Source organism: Lepidochelys olivacea, assembly GCF_965140295.1.
Source record: "Lepidochelys olivacea isolate rLepOli2 genome assembly, chromosome: 17".
Classification (NCBI taxonomy): domain Eukaryota; kingdom Metazoa; phylum Chordata; order Testudines; family Cheloniidae; genus Lepidochelys; species Lepidochelys olivacea.
Window position 1 is genome coordinate 4998091 of NC_140427.1, and position 20712 is coordinate 5018802.

At 42.3% G+C, this 20712-nt stretch overlaps 1 protein-coding gene across 2 annotated transcripts in view; it reads right to left on the reverse strand.

Moving 5' to 3' along the window:
• Nucleotides 1–830: 830 nt before the first annotated feature.
• TRIM37 (tripartite motif containing 37) overlaps nt 831–20712 on the reverse strand; it is a 48150-nt gene continuing 28268 nt past the window's right edge. Inside the window, exons 19-26 of one of the 2 annotated variants that reach the window (XM_084651044.1) lie at nt 19049–19249; nt 14932–15243; nt 11129–11260; nt 7470–7656; nt 6467–6585; nt 3380–3553; nt 2068–2152; nt 831–1543 (exon numbers count right to left, since the gene is read on the reverse strand). In XM_084651044.1, the coding sequence (XP_084507170.1) occupies nt 1540–1543; nt 2068–2152; nt 3380–3553; nt 6467–6585; nt 7470–7656; nt 11129–11260; nt 14932–15243; nt 19049–19249 (1214 nt within the window). In that variant the 3' untranslated portion in view covers nt 831–1539. The remainder of the gene's footprint in view (nt 1544–2067; nt 2153–3379; nt 3554–6466; nt 6586–7469; nt 7657–11128; nt 11261–14931; nt 15244–19048; nt 19250–20712) is intronic. The other variant, XM_084651045.1, reaches the window with a different exon arrangement.

Sequence of the window (20712 nt, forward strand, 5' to 3'; positions counted from 1 at the left end):
CTAAATTATCAAGCAGGAGACATGGTTCTGGACTCGGCAAATGTTCACAAAGGACTCAGCTCTTTGATACTTCAATGCATGAGAATACAGACCAGTGATTTGGATCCATAAAAGTGGCAGCATAATTGCTAGTGAATTTGGAGAAAGCTGTTATTAGCAAGACACATAGGGAACAAAGTGTATGGGGTTCTGGGGCCCTGTAACACTGGAATAACCAAAGACCTACATGAGACATGGAGTCAACTTATCTCCCCCAAGTCTCTCATGCTTAGAATCAACTTGGACTGCTCCTGAATCAGGATGGGAGGCAATGTCCAGTTAGCAAAACCACTGAAAGAGGGTTAAATCAAATACACCTTAACATGAATTCAAAAGCACTTAAGCCAAGGCTAAAATTCAACAGAATGGGAGAGCTCAAACTACTCAAAATGAATGCTTCTACTTACATCATCTTCACACAGCCTATCTGATGAGTACTGTATTTGAGAGAGCCTAGAACACTGATACACAAACTGATGATACAGTGAACAACACTGCAGTCAAGCTCAAGACAATGACTAAAGAAATCCACATTATAGTAGAGATTTGGTTCATGAGGGAGTGCCTAAGGACTACTGGTTGTGGAAGTCACACAGTGTTTCATTTGGAGCAGATTGTGGCCTGAACATACTGGTTCAGCACCACTACAATATAGGTTTAAAAAAACCCAGACTGAACTCTAACTAGGTAGCAGCATATTTCTTTCCCATCAGCATCTGCAATCATACTTGTCCCTACAAAATAATTTCACACAGTATTTCAGTGTTCATTTTATTAACAAAAAGTGCAAACAGTTTTAAACTAAACTATATGATTTGTACACACTTAAACACTTGAACATTACATACAAAACAAATGTTTCAGCAAGTACAGTCAGATGAGACAAGAACACAACTAACATTTATTCATGCTTTTTCACTAGCCAGTTATTCAGCTTTCATTATAGCTTCACAAAACATTTTAGCTGCTCAAATGCAACGCACAGTGGTAAAAAGTTTGGCAACAATGTTCTCAGTTGGTCCAAATTAGAGACTGAAGAAAAACACAAACTAACTCTGGTGCAGGCCACTTTCACCCTACCTTTAAATAGCTTAAATCCCTATGAATACAACTACAATGTTTTCATACCATTAATAATAAAAAGGGAAGGCTATTCCCCAACATTCTCTGCTTCAATCATATGATAAAGAGACATGTGAACAAGGCTCTAGCACCTTTTGAACATTTGTTCAGAATCTGCATTTGAACCTGCCAAAGCCATGAAGAATACAGTCTTGCTAAGTTTTTTCATAGGGCAACTTGCCCTATTAACAGGTTTAAAACAGCCATGGAAGAACTACATAATCTTTTATATTCAGCACAATGGAGTGCGTGCACACCCTATGAGAAAAATACAGATGGAATAAATAAGCATTATGAAGTGTGCCTCTTCTCAGGGACACAAGCAGGCTAGTGTTAATCCAACTCTTCAAAGTCTTCTGCAGTCAACAAGCCAATCCTCTACCTAGCCCAAAAGAGACAGTTCATATGCAATCTCAGTCATTAAAAAGAACCCATAGTAGCAGCGCTATTATAAATTTTTTATGGATTAGAAAGGATTTAGGGTACTTAAATCTAAAAATTCCCAAGATAAGTACATAAATACTAAATTAATGACCCCCCCCGGATCAGCACTGCCTTGGTGCTATGTTACCTCTAGCAATTGCATTACGGACAAAGCAGATTAGTTAACAGGTCTTGACGTTTTAAGTAAATCAAGGAACTGGAGCAGGATCTCATCTACTTTCAGCAGCAATGGGAAAGTGGGATGTATTTACAAGTTGTAGGATATTAGTTATTACATAATGCCCTTCCATCTTTATATCCTTCATGTAAATGAGCATTGGCATCACACAGAGTATTTCAGATGGAGGTGTCAGTTTCTTGACACAGCAAAACTTTATCTGGATTTGACCTTTTTACATACTATCAAACCAAACTGCAATAAGTTAACTGCCATTAAGTCAATGTTCTTATTTTAGCAATTACCTTGCATTGTCCTCTCCAGTACCAAAGCTGAGGTCTTCAGGGCCTATTTGATCACCTTCAGAAAAAACTGAACACAGCTCTAATACTGAAAAACAATTATATGGCATCCTTAAAGACTGAGCTGCCAAACCAGTTAAATTTAAAAATCTGTAATTTAATGAGATCTATAATCAGCAATTCTTTGAGAGATTAAGATTTGATTCTTAACAGATGAAAGACAGATACAAAGTTGGAACCTTTATTCTGAATTAGTCTGCTCTACAATTTTAAAACTATGATGGTGGAGTACAAATTGGTGGTGGTTTCAATTTTCTTGTGAGTCAGCAATGTAACATTCAATGTTATGCTGTGGAGTTCTGTAGTAAACTACTAATTCAGAATAAGACACTGATCTTCTACTGATTATTAATATTGTTGTTGGCATTTATTCCAACCATTAACCAAAATTTATTTAGAATTAGCAATCATGTAAAGGTTTTACAAGTACCCTTTAAGAGGTTTTTGAACATTTTCACAGCACAAAATGGTAGACACTTTCAGTCCTTTTAAAACTGAGCTAAAGTATTCAAAAGCAGTTTACTGTCAGTTCAGATGCAAACTCATTACTAGGGGACATTTCGGCTACCACCACTCATTTACTGTTATTTTCTGCAATGAAAATTGAGAATTTTCATAACTGGGGCCAAATCCACTCTTCTGCCCCAAAGCCAGTCAGATTTTATGCAGAGGACAGAGTCAATCCTACAACCTACATGCTGGCTGCTACTGTAGCCCCCAAAGCAGCTGTATCCTTTACTCACAACTGGGATGGTGAATCTGAAGCCACAGGTTCCCATGCCTCTTCCCCAGCTCACCACTCTGATACCACAGCTTTGCAGTGACCATAGGACCTGCTGTACTCAGCAGATGCTCTCTGCATCCTGCCCACAATGCCATAACATTACACCTGTTCTGTGGCTTTCAGCCTTGGGCAGGGGCAAGTAACAGATGGAAGAAACCTGTTAGGTCATGTAGTCTACTCTCTGGTGCTTAATCAAGTCCACTTTGAAATAACTCAAGCAAGGGGACTTCTGCTGGGAGACTGGTCCTATCTTGGATCTCAATGCTAGGAAAAATTCACTCCCACTTTCTTTACCTCCATTTTAAAATGAGATCTCAAGCAACACCTGATATTTGGAAGCCTTCATTTGGCACTAAGACTTGTACAGTTTTGGGAATAACTTAGCCCCGAACAGTATCCTTTACCCACAAGAACCATGTCAGGAGTAGCATTTGGAAAGCTGCCCCTGATTGCACAATATAATTGTTCTACCTTCACTTGAGGGCTGGACATCAAAGGCATGATTAAACGCATCTGAGGTGGATGAGGCATCCTCCTGCTCTTCATTTTCTGTGTCACATTCAATGTCACTATCGCTGCTCATGCCTGGCAGGAGGTGAAGGACGTGCTTCTGACATAGCCCAGCTGCAAAGAGCAAAGGAGAACCTGCTGCAATGAGATTCCTGTAGCCATAAAGTTCTCAGCTTCCTTTCCTTCCCAAGACGCACCAACGTGAAATTCTCGGGCTTGGCAGGAGAACAAGATAAAGTGAGCAGTGTGTAAACTTCTTTACAAAAGCACTAAGAGATCAATAGCAGAACATGTTCGGGGAACAGTTTTAAAGATGTTCTCAGTCTGGTTATCTTATTAAATGGAGACTTAATTCAAAGGAGCAACCCTATAAAAATCCAACTAAACGGTGTAAGTGTGAACTTGTATAACTGCATTTCCTTTCTGTTTTAGCTGCTTTCCTCATTCTTACCAATGCTTCAATAGACCACCGTGTACATGAACCGAAGGCCGAATGTTTTTTAGTAGTTTTAAGACATGTCATGGCCTTTTAAGCAGACTTACAGGCCAACTCCTCCAAGCAGCAGCACATTGAAATCGGGTTAACTTTCCTATTCAGAGGCCACAAACACACAACATGATTTTCCTACAAATATATCCCATCCCATTTTTCTCAAATGAAGACAGCCACTTGTCTTGCCACTACTTGAAACTAATGATTAGTAAGGCTCCGTGACCTCAGACTTCGGGCAGCCCCGGAGCCAGCCGCTGCAGAGCAGATCAGGCAGCCACTAGGCCAGTTGCATCAGCTGCTGCTGGGGCAGTTTGGGTGTGGGACAGGGCTCAGGGCTGTGGGTGCAGGGCGGCGCTTACCTCGGGGGGAGGAAGAAGGGGGCTCCCCAGAAGTGGCAGCATGTCCCTGCAGCTTCTTGGCGGAGGGACCAGGGGGCTCTGCACCCTGCCCTTGCCTGGAGGCACCGCCCCCGCAGCTCCCATTGGCTGTGGTTCCCGGACAATGGGAGCTGCGGAGCAGGAGCTCATCATGGGGGCAGTGCACAGGGCTGCACTGGCCTTCTCTCCACCTAGGAGCTGCAGGGACATGCCAGCTGCTTTCAGGGAGCTGTGCGGAGCCTAGTAGGGAGCCTGCTAGCCCCACCAACCCTTCCGCCCCAGCACCAGCGGGGGTCCTGAGCCACATGCAACCGCCCAGCCTCCCTCCTCAGCCCTGGTCCCAAGCTGCCCAGCCCCGCTCCCCTCGTGGGGATCCCGGGCCACATGCCAACACCACCCACATCATTTTTGTTTACTTCCCCTGACTTTTACTAAAAATACCTGTGACTAAAACGTAGTCTTAATGATTAGTGGTAGAAAGCTGCTCAGGACAGCTAATGGACTGAGTGGCACTGCTGACTAACAAGATGCCAACGGTTTTGCAGCGCAGTCCCCCAGACAAAGATGTTCCACTCCTTGCCATACACCCCAGGTCAACTAAGTGAGTATTAAGATTTCCACAACTCTTTATATAACTTCACCCCCTGCCCAAACCCCTTCATTTCAAAAGATCTTATCACAAGACTTAATACAAATGGTTCTGAGAAAACAGCAATTCCAGGTGCTCTTCCAGCTGCCTTACCCACAAGTTGACTGGGCTCTTAAAATAGCATAATAAAGCTTCATTCCCACATTGTCAAATTCTAGGCACTGTCATCTTTGAGCAGAGCTAACTAAGAAAAATGTAAACATGAACCCTTCAACCACCCTTTCCTCTGAAGATGTTCTGGAATTACATCAGTATAAACGCACAAGCACAACATGTTGACCTGAGATTGAAGTCAGATGGAGAAACTGGGTTTGCTCTTAGGTATGAAACATGCTCCCAAAGAAAGATCTAGTTCTCAAAATTCACAGCTAATCATAGCTACCTGAAAACAAATGGTTATGCTTCTGCAATTTTTTCTCTCTGAAAGGAAATAAATCGTAATATTTGTTTCCTGAGGTTTTAACAATGAAATATTTTATTTAAAAAAAAAACAAAAAAAACATTTTCCTCTTAATGCTTCCTCCTGTAACAGGAGGACTGCAGGAACACATCATGATCACGCTGCAGTGACTAAGAGAAGAAATTCAGTTTTATGTCACTGAGAGACCTTCTGTAAATGCCAACACCTACACAATATTGCACACTGCAGATAGAGATGGATGCTGGCACCTTAATATAGGCTTTGAGCTACAATTCATCAGTCATTGAAATTCAAATTAGTGCAGGGGTGGAAGGCAGCAGAGTTTTAGCAAGATATGAAAAACACTTCTGCATGGAATATCAATAAGAAAGTCAACAATATTTTCTCCAACATGGAAAGACAAGGTGAAAGAGACAGGAATGTGTTTTCAACAACTGTGTGATTTCTTCTGATTTTCAGAGGAAGTAGTGGACCTTGCATACCGCAAAACCCTATTTAAACTAGACTTAAGAGGTGTCCAGTGCAGACATGGTCACAGTCACCACCAGACTTACCCCTGCAAACAGAAGCCTTATACCCAATAAGGTCTCTTACTGTATTTTAATAGGAACACAAGTGCAATCCATCTTTTAAGTTACTAATTTTCCAAACCTCATCTCTAAAGTTAAGTTTTAAGATGAAAACAGCCTCCAGAGGTAGAAAAATAAACCAGAAATGTAAACTAAGAAAAAAGTCCTTGAAAGTTTCTCTGTGCTCTCTGAATGCCATCATACCTCTCTGTCATACACGTGAGAAGTCATCCTTTTATTCATTAAAAATCTACCAAATGTTGCAGCCCTCCAAGTAAACAGATTTTCACATAGTTTACAGAAACACTCTTGTTTTAAAGGGGTAGTCAATAGGCAGACCCTGGGCCAAATCCAGACCAGTAGATGCTTTTGAATTGACCCTGAAACCGTTTTATTTATCATTATTTTCTCTGGAGTCTGGACCTTGACTATACCTTGACCAAGAAATTTGGACCTTGACAAAAAATAATCAACTATCCCTGTTTTAAAAAGTGTCACTACAGTATTTGAGCATTTATTTTCTTTGATCTTGCCTTTACCTTCCTCTGGCTCTACTGAGGTGCCTTCAGAGAGAATGGCCTGTAGCTCCCCAGTTTCCGAGTTGTTCTCTAGATCAGTTGGTTGTGTTCCTTCTGTATGACATCCTTTAGAATTTGACCTTAAAATGGGGTTGGGGGAAAAACAGCATCAGCACCTAAAGCATTAAGTCCAACCATGGTGGCAGCTTCTCCTCCTAGTGTTACACACAGTTTAGCATCAGGGGAGCCTCTCCTATGCTTCTGGGAACTTCCAACTTTCAAGTTATTTGGAATATTTACAGGGTTCCATTTTGAGATCGGAAAGTACATAATTGATGCTCTCCAAAGAATGTATCCTCCCCTGACCCACAATGCTATGTCACATTCAGCATCTGGAGTTTATACCTCTGTACAGCATGCCCATTTAAGTTTTCTTAAACCTACCCTTTCATACTATTGCCTCACATCAATGACAGAAAGCAAGCACAGAATGCAACATAACTGTCTGTTTGCACAAAAAAACCCAAGACACAGCCCACCCCACCATTCACTGGCCTGCTATTTAGAAAAACCAAAACTACTACTACACATGTTGTGTAACTATCAACTGTATTTGGAGAAGCACAGAAAAATCAGAAGTGAGGAAAAGAAAGGAATGGTGGATTCTCAGTGAAATCGCCTCTCCTATATAAGGAAACTAGATGTAAAATCCTGTTGGATAGAACATTAATGTAGGAAATATTAGAAAAACGGACAAAAGTCTGACTTGCAAGTCTAAATGGGCAAATCTAAATGGGCAGTCTACAGCTACTGATGCTTCAGCTTTAGTTAAAATGAGCTGCTACGACCCTCAAAAGTTCTTTAAATAGAAAAATGAGGACATACAACTCCCTTATGGGCCAAAGCTGAATGTCCAAAGGGAGCAGCAGAAAAATGTGAATGTCTTCAAAGTAATTTACATTCCTTGATATATAAGGCTTGATTTTGAATATTCCATTTATAATTCAGTGAGAAAAGCACTTACACCAAAGCGACAGCTTTTCTTGTCTTCTCCACAGTTGTTAAGCCGTTTAAAGCCGAAACGCCCACATCAGAATCTGAGCCTTCGCACTCTTTTTCCTCTGGCTTAGGCAGTGCATCAGGAGCATTACCATTAGTCAAGGACCTGGGAGAGCTATGCCTACTGCCAGACTTTGAGCTTCCTACTGAACCTAAAGAGAAAAGGTGAAGATAATTGGCACTTAAGAAACATTTCAAAATTTTTCAAGTCACCATCTGAGCAGCATTTGCCATTAGGATCACTTAATGCGTGCTTTCCAAAAACATATCATCTCACCTACAGCTTCCACTTCTGGTAGCACAGGTTCAGAAAAGCCACCTACAGCTTCCACTTCTGGTAGCATAGGTTCAAAAAAGCACTTACAAGATTTCCCAGTATAGATGAACCTTTTGGATTTGTGTGAACTATGAAAATTAGTTTCCCATATGTCAGCAATTCCACAGGTTCACCAATACAGAAAATTATCTGTTTTTTGATCTATGTGGCTGGTCTAAACAGGGAAAATATAGAGGTGTTTCTCTGCACTGGTGCAGCACCTCTGGGGATAGCAATGGTGAAAGCCACAGGGTACAGATGATTTAGCTCCCATGTGCATACACAAGAGCAGCAGTTCTCAATCTCTTTCCATTCTGGGACCTCTCCCTGGGATCCCATTAGCATGAACTGTAACACCCCACACATACACACCCATTTGCAATTCTCAATTTGAGAACAATTTTAGACAATCCAGGAAGTTTTTGGAAAGCATAGGGGACAACTTCCTGGTGCAAGTGCTAGAGGAGCCAACTAGGGGGGGAGCTTTTTTTGACCTGCTGCTCACAAACCGGGAAGAATTAGTAGGGGAAGCAAAAGTGGATGGGAATCTGGGAGGCAGTGACCATGAGTTGGTTGAGTTCAGGATCCTGACACAGGGAAGAAAGGTAAGCAGCAGGATATGGACCCTGGACTTCAGGAAAGCAGACTTAAACTCCCTCAGGGAACGGATGGGTAGGATCCCCTGGGGGACTAACATGAAGGGGAAAGGAGTCCAGGAGAGCTGGCTGTATTTCAAGGAATCCCTGTTGAGGTTACAGGGACAAACCATCCCGATGTGTTGAAAGAATAGTAAATATGGCAGGCGACCAGCTTGGCTTAACGGTGAAATCCTAGCGGATCTTAAGCATAAAAAAGAAGCTTACAAGAAGTGGAAGGTTGGACATATGACCAGGGAAGAGCATAAAAATATTGCTCGGGCATGTAGGAAAGAAATTAGAAGGGCCAAATCGCACCTGGAGCTGCAGCTAGCGAGAGATGTTAAGAGTAACAAGAAGGGTTTCTTCAGGTATGTTGGCAACAAGAAGAAAGCCAAGGAAAGTGTGGGCCCCTTAATGAATGAGGGAGGCAACCTAGTGACAGAGGATGTGGAAAAAGCTAATGTACTCAATGCTTTTTTTGCCTCTGTCTTCATGAACAAGGTCAGCTCCCAGACTGCTGCGCTGGGCATCACAACATGGGGAATAGATGGCCAGCCCTCTGTGGAGAAAGAGGTGGTTAGGGACTATTTAGAAAAGCTGGATGTGCACAAGTCCATGGGGCCGGACGAGTTGCACCCGAGAGTGCTAAAGGAACTGGCGGCTGTGATTGCAGAGCCATTGGCCGTTATCTTTGAAAACTCGTGGCGAACGGGGGAAGTCCCGGATGACTGGAAAAAGGCTAATGTAGTGCCAATCTTTAAAAAAGGGAAGAAGGAGGATCCTGGGAACTACAGGCCAGTCAGCCTCAGTTCAGTCCCCGGAAAAATCATGGAGCAGGTCCTCAAAGAATCAATCCTGAAGCACTTACATGAGAGGAAAGTGATCAGGAACAGTCAGCATGGATTCACCAAGGGAAGGTCATGCCTGACTAATCGAATCGCCTTCTATGATGAGATTACTGGTTCTGTGGATGAAGGGAAAGCAGTGGATGTATTGTGTCTTGACTTTAGCAAAGCTTTTGACACGGTCTCCCACAGTATTCTTGTCAGCAAGTTAAAGAAGTATGGGCTGGATGAATGCACTATAAGGTGGGTAGAAAGTTGGCTAGATTGTCGGGCTCAACGGGTAGTGATCAATGGCTCCATGTCTAGTTGGCAGCCGGTGTCAAGTGGAGTGCCCCAGGGGCCGGTTTTGTTCAATATCTTCATAAATGATCTGGAGAATGGTGTGGATTGCACTCTCAGCAAATTTGCGGATGATACTAAACTGGGAGGAGTGGTAGATACGCTGGAGGGCAGGGATAGGATACAGAGGGACCTAGACAAATTGGAGGATTGGGCCAAAAGAAATCTGATGAGGTTCAATAAGGATAAGTGCAGGGTCCTGCACTTAGGACGGAAGAACCCAATGCACAGCTACAAACTAGGGACCGAATGGCTAGGCAGCAGTTCTGCGGAAGAGGACCTAGGGGTGACAGTGGACGAGAAACTGGATATGAGTCAGCAGTGTGCCCTTGTTGCCAAGAAGGCCAATGGCATTTTGGGATGTATAAGTAGGGGCATAGCGAGCAGATCGAGGGACGTGATCGTCCCCCTCTATTCGACATTGGTGAGGCCTCATCTGGAGTACTGTGTCCAGTTTTGGGCCCCACACTACAAGAAGGATGTGGATAAATTGGAAAGAGTCCAGCGAAGGGCAACAAAAATGATTAGGGGTCTGGAACACATGATTTATGAGGAGAGGCTGAGGGAACTGGGATTGTTTAGTCTGCAGAAGAGAAGAATGAGGGGGGATTTGATAGCTGCTTTCAACTACCTGAGAGGTGGTTCCAGAGAGGATGGTTCTAGACTATTCTCAGTGGTAGAAGAGGACAGGACAAGGAGTAATGGTCTCAAGTTGCAGTGGGGGAGGTTTAGGTTGGATATTAGGAAAAACTTTTTCAATAGGAGGGTGGTGAAACACTGGAATGCGTTGCCTAGGGAGGTGGTGGAATCTCCTTCCTTAGAAGTTTTTAAGGTCAGGCTTGACAAAGCCCTGGCTGGGATGATTTAATTGGGGATGGGTCCTGCTTTTGAGCAGGGGGTTGGACTAGATGACCTCCTGAGGTCCCTTCCAACCCTGATATTCTATGATTCTATGAACTGCTGCATTACAGTTTTCACTGTTGCTACCACTGGTAGAGCTGCACTAAAAAGTGTAAGAGTTTTCCTGGTGGCCATAATGTCCAATTCTATTACCACATGGTGCAGGAGTAAGTCTCACAAGGACTTAAGCAGAATTTTCTTGTATTTCCTTTAGAGGAAACAGAACAAAGAATTTAAGCCCTGGCTGGTAAGTTTCAGCAGTAACTTGCTTGTAAATGTAGTAATTAAGTACAAGATATTACAAACACCAATTTAGGGTATTAAAACTATTTAAGATAGGCAGGTTACTGTTAGAAAATGGAAGTCCCAGGAACACCGAGCATGAACGCTAGACACAAAGGCTTAGTAAGATGGTGTAATGTTATTGGTGCAATAATGTTAATCATGTTTAGGGGAAATAGTATCTGGTTTATGTACAAAGTTTAATCAAAGACGGGAACTTTATGAGCAAGGATATGCTGTTAAAAAGCTTCTTCCCTGATGCATTCCAAAGCATATTTAAAGCACTCCCACATTTCAGATTTACCTTCAGAGGAAGTCTGGCAGTCTCCCTTTGAGCGAAGATTATTGTCCCCACAGTCCATTGCTCTTCGAAGAGACAGGCTTCCTGCTGCTCCAGAACGAGTAGCTTTGGGTGAATTACTTTTCTTACTTGTGACTGCAAAGATATTTAATCGAAAGGCGTGTGAATGTACTGCCTAGGCATCCAGTCAATTCTCTGCATCATCCCATCTTTATTTTGGCCTGAAGTGGAATTAACTGATGCAAAGGCGCTAGACATTCTCTTCCCCTTTATTCTTGGAGCCACCACATTGTCCCCCTCTCTCAAACTCATTCAAGATTTTCATTACATATTATTCCTGTTGTGAAGGTATGTGGAGAAGAAGCCACTCACTTAATCAATAATAATCCTGAGACCAGATCAGGAATGGTTACCTTAATTTTTTGAGATGGGATTGTTAGTATGAACCCACTGTATGTGCGCACAAGATCGGAGTCTTTTCAACAGCAGTGTCTGTTGAGGCCACACATGCAGCCCTAGTCTCCTTGTGTTCCTGGTGTGAGTGTAAAAGGCAGAGTAGTCCCCAACCCTCCCTCAAGTCTCTCACAATTTAAAGCAGATGCTAGCTGAGGAATCCAAAAGCAGAGATGGAGGGTAGGTCATGGGATTCACCCTAACTACAGCATCTCAAAGAACCACAGTTACTACAGAGTGAGAAATTGTTCTCTACAAGTATGTGCCAGTGCTGATCCCACTGTAGGTGACTGGGAAGCTGTACTCCCCTTCGATGGTGGGGGCAAGAAACATCAGCTGCATTAGTTAAAAGGATTGATGTACTGCTCTCCCAAACTTAGTACCAGACCTAGCTGCCATGTAAAGGGTGTAATCTTCATTGAAAGTCAGTGGGTCGGCTCCACATCACTACTTTACAAACTCAGATTCAGGCACATTTCTGAAGCAGGCTGATGACACTGCCTGTGTCCTGGTGGAGCGCAACTTGACAACTGAAGGGAGAGGTGGACTAGTAGTTGATAATGGGTGGAGTTGCAGAGTGGGATCCACTCAGAGAGCCTTTTGACAAGCCAGCTACTCATGAAAAGGGGGAGAGAGCATCTGGAAAGCTTTAGTCTTATCAATGTAATAAAGTAATGCTCTGGAAAAATCCCAAAGTACCTGTCTTTCTCTCACCTGGTGCTGAATGATTTCAGGAAGAAAACTGGCGGGTTAATTGATTGATTTAGATGAAACTCCCCAACCACATTACAAATTTAGAATCACATTCTCTCTATAAAAGGATGCATAAGGAGTAAGGGCTTGGAGTGCACTGACCCTCCATATTGAGATGATAGCTACCAAGAAAACCAGCTTAAGTGTAAAATGATGTATTGAACAATCTGACCATGGCTCGAAGATAAAATCCCAATATAAATTAGATCTTCAACCAAGGAACCTGGATTGGGGTGGGCATAAAGAACTCAAAACCTGCTTAAGGAACCTAATACTGCTTCTCTACCTAGTACATGGGCAAGTGTCTGCCATAAGGCTTTAGCCAGGTCAAGCTGTCCCTCATTTATGGGAAGAGCAATTCTGAATGGACACTCAGTTGTCAAAAATATCAAATTTACGACATTTCTCCAATGCAGCCCTCCCTAGAGTGTCTGAAATTCTCAGAAGGAGCTTTTGGAAAACTTGAAGTTATGCTGAAGACACAACTTCAGCAGGCAACAAGGCTGAGAAGTCTTTTGGTGGTAAAGCAGGACATTGGTGTTCCTCAGCCTGCAGATCTGCTTGTTCTTGATGGCCCTCCCTGTGGTCTGGCAGAGAGGTGATGGGGAAGCGAACACTTCTGCTCTCCAGCGTGCTCCTAGCACACTGACATGGCAAACCCCAGTGAGCCCAACAGGGTGGCATGTCATGGGGATATCACTGGCTAGCTTGATATTGGCTAGTCCAATGCCGTTCCTTTTGTGATAGTGGTTAGGTCCTGCAGGGAGCGCAGGTAGGCCTCTTTGGGATATTGATCACAGATTGTAGAGGAGAGGGTTCTCTGCTTAAGGATGTTGGGAACGTATGCACCGGTGATGGAGAGGAGGAACAGACCACCTCTATGGGTAGTACAGAGAAATATGGATGGCGTTCTCAGTACCAGGGTCTGTATCAGTACCAGCAGGTGCCTCAATACAGGTTACAGACCTAGCTCATCCAGAGGCTCATTTGCTATGGGCATAATTGCTGAGCAGTGCAACACCTAATCTTGAGTTGGTGCTGGAGGAGTTTTCCTTTGTGCCACAGGCTGCTCCTCAACATCAGCCCTCAGACCCATGCAAGGCTTTGTGGATTTGTCTCCAGAAACTTTACATGGTCTATTCTTGTAGGAAGGCTCTGAGCAGTGTGTGGAGTCTCTGCTCCGGTTTAAAATGGCTCCTCTTGGTGCTGGACTTCAGTACCAGACTTCAGTATCACAGTGTGTGCTTTAGTGCCAACATCTGCAACATAGCTGGAGTCTGCTTCAGAGCTGGGGGCACTGGTGCTGATGCCAGGTCTTTTCTTGCACTGCCATCTTCTCCGCACTGGTCTTTGGAGTTGTTTGTCTGCTAGACAGCTGCTTGATGAAGTCTGTTTTGTCCACTGTCAGGACTCTGGTGCCATCTCCTCAGGATCTGAAAAGGCCTTCATAGATTGCTCCAGGAGATGAAGCTTCAACCCCAGGCCATGTGACTTACACATTCTTGTGATCAAAGATATGCACACCAAACATCTACTTAGTATATATGACTCTCCTAAACAGAAGAGGCACCTGCTATGTCCATCTTTCGAAGTAATTAGTCCATCACAGAATGTGCAAGCTTGAAGCCCACAAGTTTCAAATCCACCATGTTGAGAATCCCTGTACACTAAGGGAGCATACAGAAGTGTCTGGCAATCAGTATTCAATCTAGATGGGTCAAAGGTGTTCACAGAGGTTGTATAATAGTAGATCAGAAGAGTTCTGAAGATTTGTGAAGAATTTTGAGAAATTTAGCCGGAGCTAAGAACTACCAGGTCAGACACTTGTTAGGTTCCATCTTGCTGCCATGAGCAATAAGAGGGGACTGAGGGAGAGATGTGGCTGCCCTGGCCTTTAGGACTTTCGTATGGGAGCATAAAGAGGCACAGGGGACACGTGTGTGACGCTGCTATTCAAAAGACTCTGATCTCACACACAAGCACCTACTGTGGGATTCACACCGACACGCGAAGAAAAAGATTCTCATGCAATGAGAACAAATTACTCACTCTCTGGAGCTCTGTGAGATTTCTTGGATTTTTGCAAGGTCAGTCACATTTTAGTAACAAAATTGACAAAGTGTAGGGGTGATCCGCATATAGTCTGCAGGTAACCTTTGCCACCAAAAATTGTCTTTACAGAAGATTAAACTTCATGCTTCCTGTCCATAAGGTCAACATGAAATTAGGTAAATAACATCTGCAGTGGGCTTCAAAGATTCTCATCACATTCTGGAATATTATTAATAACTACAATGCCCTTGCTGAAAACGTTAGAACCAGTTTCTAGAGAAGCCATTTAATTTCTATCAAACATAGAATATCAGGGTTGGAAGGGACCTCAGGAGATCATCTAGTCCAACCCCCTGCTCAAAGCAGGACCAATCCCCAATTTTTGCCCCAGATCCCTATGAGTTTCATGTTTCTGCCTCTCAAAAGATATTTACTATAAACAAATTCAGCTATAAAGTTTAAACTATAAAAAGGCTGAATATATCTATTCCCAGACACCTAGATACAGTGACAGCTTTAACCCTTCCCCTCCCGCATCCCACACTTACAACTCTTTATGTAACAGCTTGTAATTGATGATTTTGTCAGCAACTCCATTCCTATTTCTTGTAACTTGCTGCAGCTTTCTGTGCCACAGGCAGCCAAAGGCCCTTGATCACCAGGGAGGAAGCTGGGTTGCCCCTCACAAGAGCCAGCATTGCTGCTTCTTACTTCTGACAGCTGGTTTTTTACATCAGACATTTTGCTTCGAACTTCAGCCATTTGAGTTTTGAGTCGCTTCAGCATCTTTAAGTCAGGTGGCACACGCCACATTGCCTGGTGCCTCCGCTGGTCTCGGTCTTTTATAGAGTAGGATGATGCTTTACAAGAGAAAGGTTAAACGAATACGAAGGTTAAAAATGTTTGTAACCTCCATCAGTAGTTTCTTTTTCTTTAAACTCTTTCATTATTAAGACTGGAAGGATTTGTAGAGGATATGTCAGTTTCACATCCAAGCTCCCATGCACTAGCAAACTGCTGCAAGGACTGGGTTGCAAATACTACAAGAAGATGTTTGTTAAACGGTTTCCATAAATATCTTTTAAAAATCTTGGAACATTTCTATTGGTTTCAGATTTTTAAATGCTTCATTTTTATTAGATTTGTCCCAAATTTGACCTGACAATCCCTTTAACATAGCAAGAGACACAAGGCTGCCTATGTGATAAGAGCAAAGAATCAGTGATAGTACTGTTTCCCTTGAGGGCAGGGAGAAATCCATGTTACTTTTTATTGCCAGTGCAGATGGAAAACAGGACAGTGTTAGGGAACAATTTTAGTGTTAATCAAGACTGCCTAAAAAAATGGGAATAGCACCTTTTTTCCTGTTCACACCAGCAAAAAAAGACAACATGCAACAACATGAATCAGGTCCCTCACCCACTCCATAAAAGACTGCTAGCACCAATTTGTATAGTGCAGACACGCTCAAAGAAGTTTCAGACCAGTTGTGTACACAGTGCCCTCTGTAGTTACTCTAATGTGTGAAAAAGAAATGGGTGCCCAACACAGAATGATCCTATTTCATCTAACATAATCAAACTCCATCCCCTTCCTCTGGGCTCTAGTGACATAGGTCATCTGCTCTCAGCAGCTCTCTCAATGGGAACAGTGGGCAGAGGTTCTTTCGTGCTGGGTGCTTTGCTTTCCCTTAGTGCGCCAGTCATGGCGACGGAGAGCCTTTCCATATCTCTGGACAAGTTTGAGTTCACCTGCTCATCAGTTTGTTGGCAAGTGCATTTCTTGGATATAAGAATAAATTTTATAATCATTTCACATTAACTGACAATTCAGAGGAGAAATCTGAAGTAAAGGAAGTCCCTTAGGTCCCTTGCTGCCCCAGGTCAGCTCTAAGAGATACTATCTACGTGAGTCTATGTTAATTAGCCAGAATTAGATCAACTTGGAAATCTTCTATATGTTACACTTTCAGAATTCTAAGTATCTCACTGCAAATTCAACTGGCTCAGAGTTATAACTCCAATGGCTTCTGAGTCCCTCAGAGGCAAAACTAAGGAAGCCCTGGAAATAAAAGAAGCCTTGTTCCAACATGGTGATTGAACAAGCTACAGGAACACAGTCAGGTATTTAAGGATCTCAGCAAAACAGAAAGACCACACCAAATGCAGTAAGTGGCTGAAGGAAGCAGAGACCCTACCCACCACAACACTATCGTGGAGGCCTCAGTCTGGGTCATACTGCCAACAGTGAAAGTTCATCCCATCTCTTCAGTAACTTCACCTGGTCTCTCTAGTTCAGTCAAGGCAGAGTCTAGACAGCACCTGCAGAGTCTTGACAGTACGCAACCTTGCATTACCTGTAGCTCATGCTCCGCTTCAAACTGCTTCTTTGGTCCAATCTTCAGGGTAGTGGGTTTTGTTTTGTTTTTTTAAAAGCTGACTACACTGCATAGGACTTATTTACCCCTACACTGTCTTTATATCCTTTGCAGTCTGGAAGCTAGATCAAGCTCTGCATCATTATGAAAATCTTGTTAATCTAAGAAGAGAGACTTTCTGCCACAAGAACAACTGACTGAACAACCCTGCTTGCCACTGCATGAATTTTACTACAAGACTAAATTTGAAAGTTATCAAAACTCAGACCATTCACTTCCTATCTTTAGATTGAACAGTGCAAATGCCATCATCATGTTAAGAGAAAGAGCATATATCTGTACCAGATGGACTATATATTTCTCTTCTGCTCTATTAAGCCAACAAATGGTCATTTCAAAGTGACCTGAAATAAGATATTCTAGCTGTGGGCCAATTAGCCCCAAACAAATGTTAACTCTGCTAAATCTATTTATGAGGTTTGATTCATTTACTGATTCTTCACTAAAAAAGGAGAGGAACATCTGACCTTCAACAATAATTAGCTGTGACAGAATTACATTTACAGCTTGCTATCTATCTTTCCTTTGGTTCACACAAAATTAAGGTTAGGGCACATCAGCCTAACACTATAACTCAAATACATTTTATGCAAAATACTAACCAAGTTATTAAATAAGTATCAGCACAAAAACTGTCCACTATTTTCTTCCTTTCTGACATTCTGTACATGTTTCTTCCTCCATGAGTTTCTGCATCAGCCTCTACTATTTTTCAAGTGCCTTCTCACTTTTCAAGCCTTCCATCATGATCACTGCCGTCAACTTCTCTTACACTTCCTTCCTTGCTTTACAATCCACCTGATCTTGCCACTTGTGTCCTGTGCCTGCTTTCTCGAGTGCTTTCTTCCATGCCTCCTCAAATGTCTGAAATAGCTTCCCCACTAACTTATGTAATCCTTCCAATCGCTCCACTTTCAGCCAACAGCTAAAAGTTTAGAAGATGAAATAGCCATTCCGTACTCTGTGTATATCGTATTTTGTTCTGTTTATGTCTATAGCACCATAATCCTTTCCAGATGGAAATCCATTATTTATCTGGCACTTTACTACAGCAGAGTACTAAATAAGGGTAAGGTATTACTCTCTTCATAGATACCAAGATAGCTACACAAGATGTGCATGGAGTTGGAACTACTCTTCAGGCACCGCCCCCCCCCAGAGTTATCTTTAAACAGACACTGTCCCTGCCCCCACACATAAATTTTTTTGACTCAATACTCATCTGCAGTTCTAAGTCTGAAAGCAGCTATTAAACCAAAGAGTACTTTGTGGTTTGGTGCACATAGTGACTACTATGAAATTATGAAAATACATCAAGAGCTAATGACAGAATCCAGTGGCCTTTCCCCATTCCCTCTTCATGATGGGCAATGCAGACAAAGCTAATGGAAACTCTCTGAGTCATTGTGGATAGTTCTGTGAAAACATCCACACAATGAGCAGTGGCTGTCAAAAAAGCTAACAATGTTGAGAATCATTAGGAAAGGGATAGATAAGAAGACAGAAAATATCATGTTGCCTCTGTATAAATCCATGGTACGCTCACATCTTGAATACTGCATGCAGATCTGGTTGCCCCATCTCAAAGAAGATATATTGGAATTGGAAAAGGTACAGATTAATAAGACTGGGACTTTTTAGCTTGGAAAAGAAACTACTAAGGGGGAATATGATAGAGGTCTATAAAATCATGACCAATGTGGAGAACGTAAATAAGGAAGTGCTATTTACTCCTTCTCATAACACAAGAGCTAAGGGTCACCAAATGAAATTAATAGGCAGCAGATTTAAAACAAACAAAAAGAAGTATTTCTTCACACAACACATAGTCAGTGTGTGGAACTCTTTGCCACAGGATGTTGTGAAGGCCAAGATTATAACATTGTTCAAAAAAGAACTAGATAAATTCATGGAGGATAGGTCCATCAATGGCTATTAGCCAGGATGGGCAGGGATGCAAAATGATAGTCTGAAGTGTCTCAAGCCTCAGTTTGCTAGAAGTTGGGAATGGGCAACAGGGGATGATTACCTGTTCATTCCCTCTGAAGCAGCTGGCACTGGCCAATGTCAGAAGACACGATACTGGGCTAGATGGACCATTTTTCTGAGCCAGGATGGTCGTTCTTATGTTCTTACATAAATCTCTAACAAATTACTTAGATTTGATGTGCACCTAACTTCTTGTCAAGGGAACATATGGAAGAATTGTATTTAAATGCACCATTTACCTCTGTTCTGCAGAAGTGAGGCAGGAGGGCGTGGCTGTAGACCCCACAGATTTTCCATCCCATTCCTGTCTTTTAGGTCCAATAAATGGATTAAAATTAAGGGATCTATGTCTAGTAAACTGCTGCTGGCTGCTGAGCCTAAAGTACTTCCTCCCCGCCTTGAAGATCTGCCACTTGTATTGGCATAGCCATGGCTACTACCTGAAAGAGAGAACATCATGGGAAAAGTAAATATACACCATTATGTCTGCATGTACTAGGGTTCTGTATTTCACAACAGAGCAGCTGAAAATCCTTGATACAGTTCAAGGATGGAAAAAGCACTCCAAAAAATCTCAGGAAAAGCAATCTTGTTACAAAAAAGTACGGATTCTAAAAGCACTGAAGAAAAACAAAGTACACTGATAAACTAACAGCCTGAAAAATGGAAAAATCAACAGAATTTGACTTCATCAAATACAAAGAACATTAACTGTTCCTACAGATTTAAAAACAAAACAAAACCCCACTAACATAAAAATGAGGAGTTTCTTTATCTGATCTAGGGAGATCTTCAATTGAGCCTTACTTTGAACTATGAAATGTTCTTATTACATAGTGTTTAGCAATCCCATAAGAGATCTGAGACCCAGTCACTGTGTCTGGAGTCCAATCTGGGAGATTAGACTAGACAGCCCAATAGGCTTCCTTCCAAAGCAGGTGACCAAAAACAGCATTATCGGTGCTCAGAGTGAAAAAGCACTATAAGCAATTGAAAGTGAGAGGCTCCTTTTAAAGTGAATGGGTTACACACATTCTTTGCATCAAGATTTACAAATACCACTAAAATGACAGGTGAAGAGAACCTTAGATAACACTGTATTCTAAAGACATTACACCCCCATTTCCACTCCTGTTCTTAACCGATTAATGCCATACTTAAATAAATTAGTCAGGCTCCTCAAATGCCTGACAAGAAATGTTTTGAAGAGAGGCATAATTTGCCTGTGTTATGACAGAGACTGGATCTAAGGCACAACAGGTTTATACTGAAAGGGAAAAAAGAGAGAGCAAGGATATGAAGATCAGCATTCCTTAAAGACTGCCAACAGACCTATGCTGCCGTATTGCGGTGTGATCTGTGGGCACTGGCATCGTGAGTGCATTTAAATGTAGATTCAGTCATTTTAGAAATCCTGGAAAAAACATGTTAGATTTTGAATTGCAGTCACCTTTATGCTGCAAGTGATCTTACGGAGTACCATTTAATTATTTTAATTTAATTCCGGCTCCACATTTAAAGATTCATACATTTCACGCCCCTCACTTAATTAAAACGTAGCTAACAACAGTGTAGCAAAATCTAAAGGAATGTGTCAAGCGGTCAGAAACCATGGTGACAGCAGTAGAGTAGAAGCAAAGACATTTGCTGGTCTACTTTTGACTTGAATGGAAACATCTTAAAATCCAGGCTCCCAGAGAAACTTCAAACTGACATTTTTCCTTAAGGATGTTCAGTAGAAGGCCCCTCCACTTTTTCTCTAACCAGTTGGAAGCTGGCACTCTACTGCAATAATTAGTGTACAGCATATGACGCAGCATTTTCAAAAATAGAAAAGCCTCTAGAATATGCGGCTCAATATTGCCTCTGATGTGGCACTGAAAAGAACAGGGGAGGAAACCTG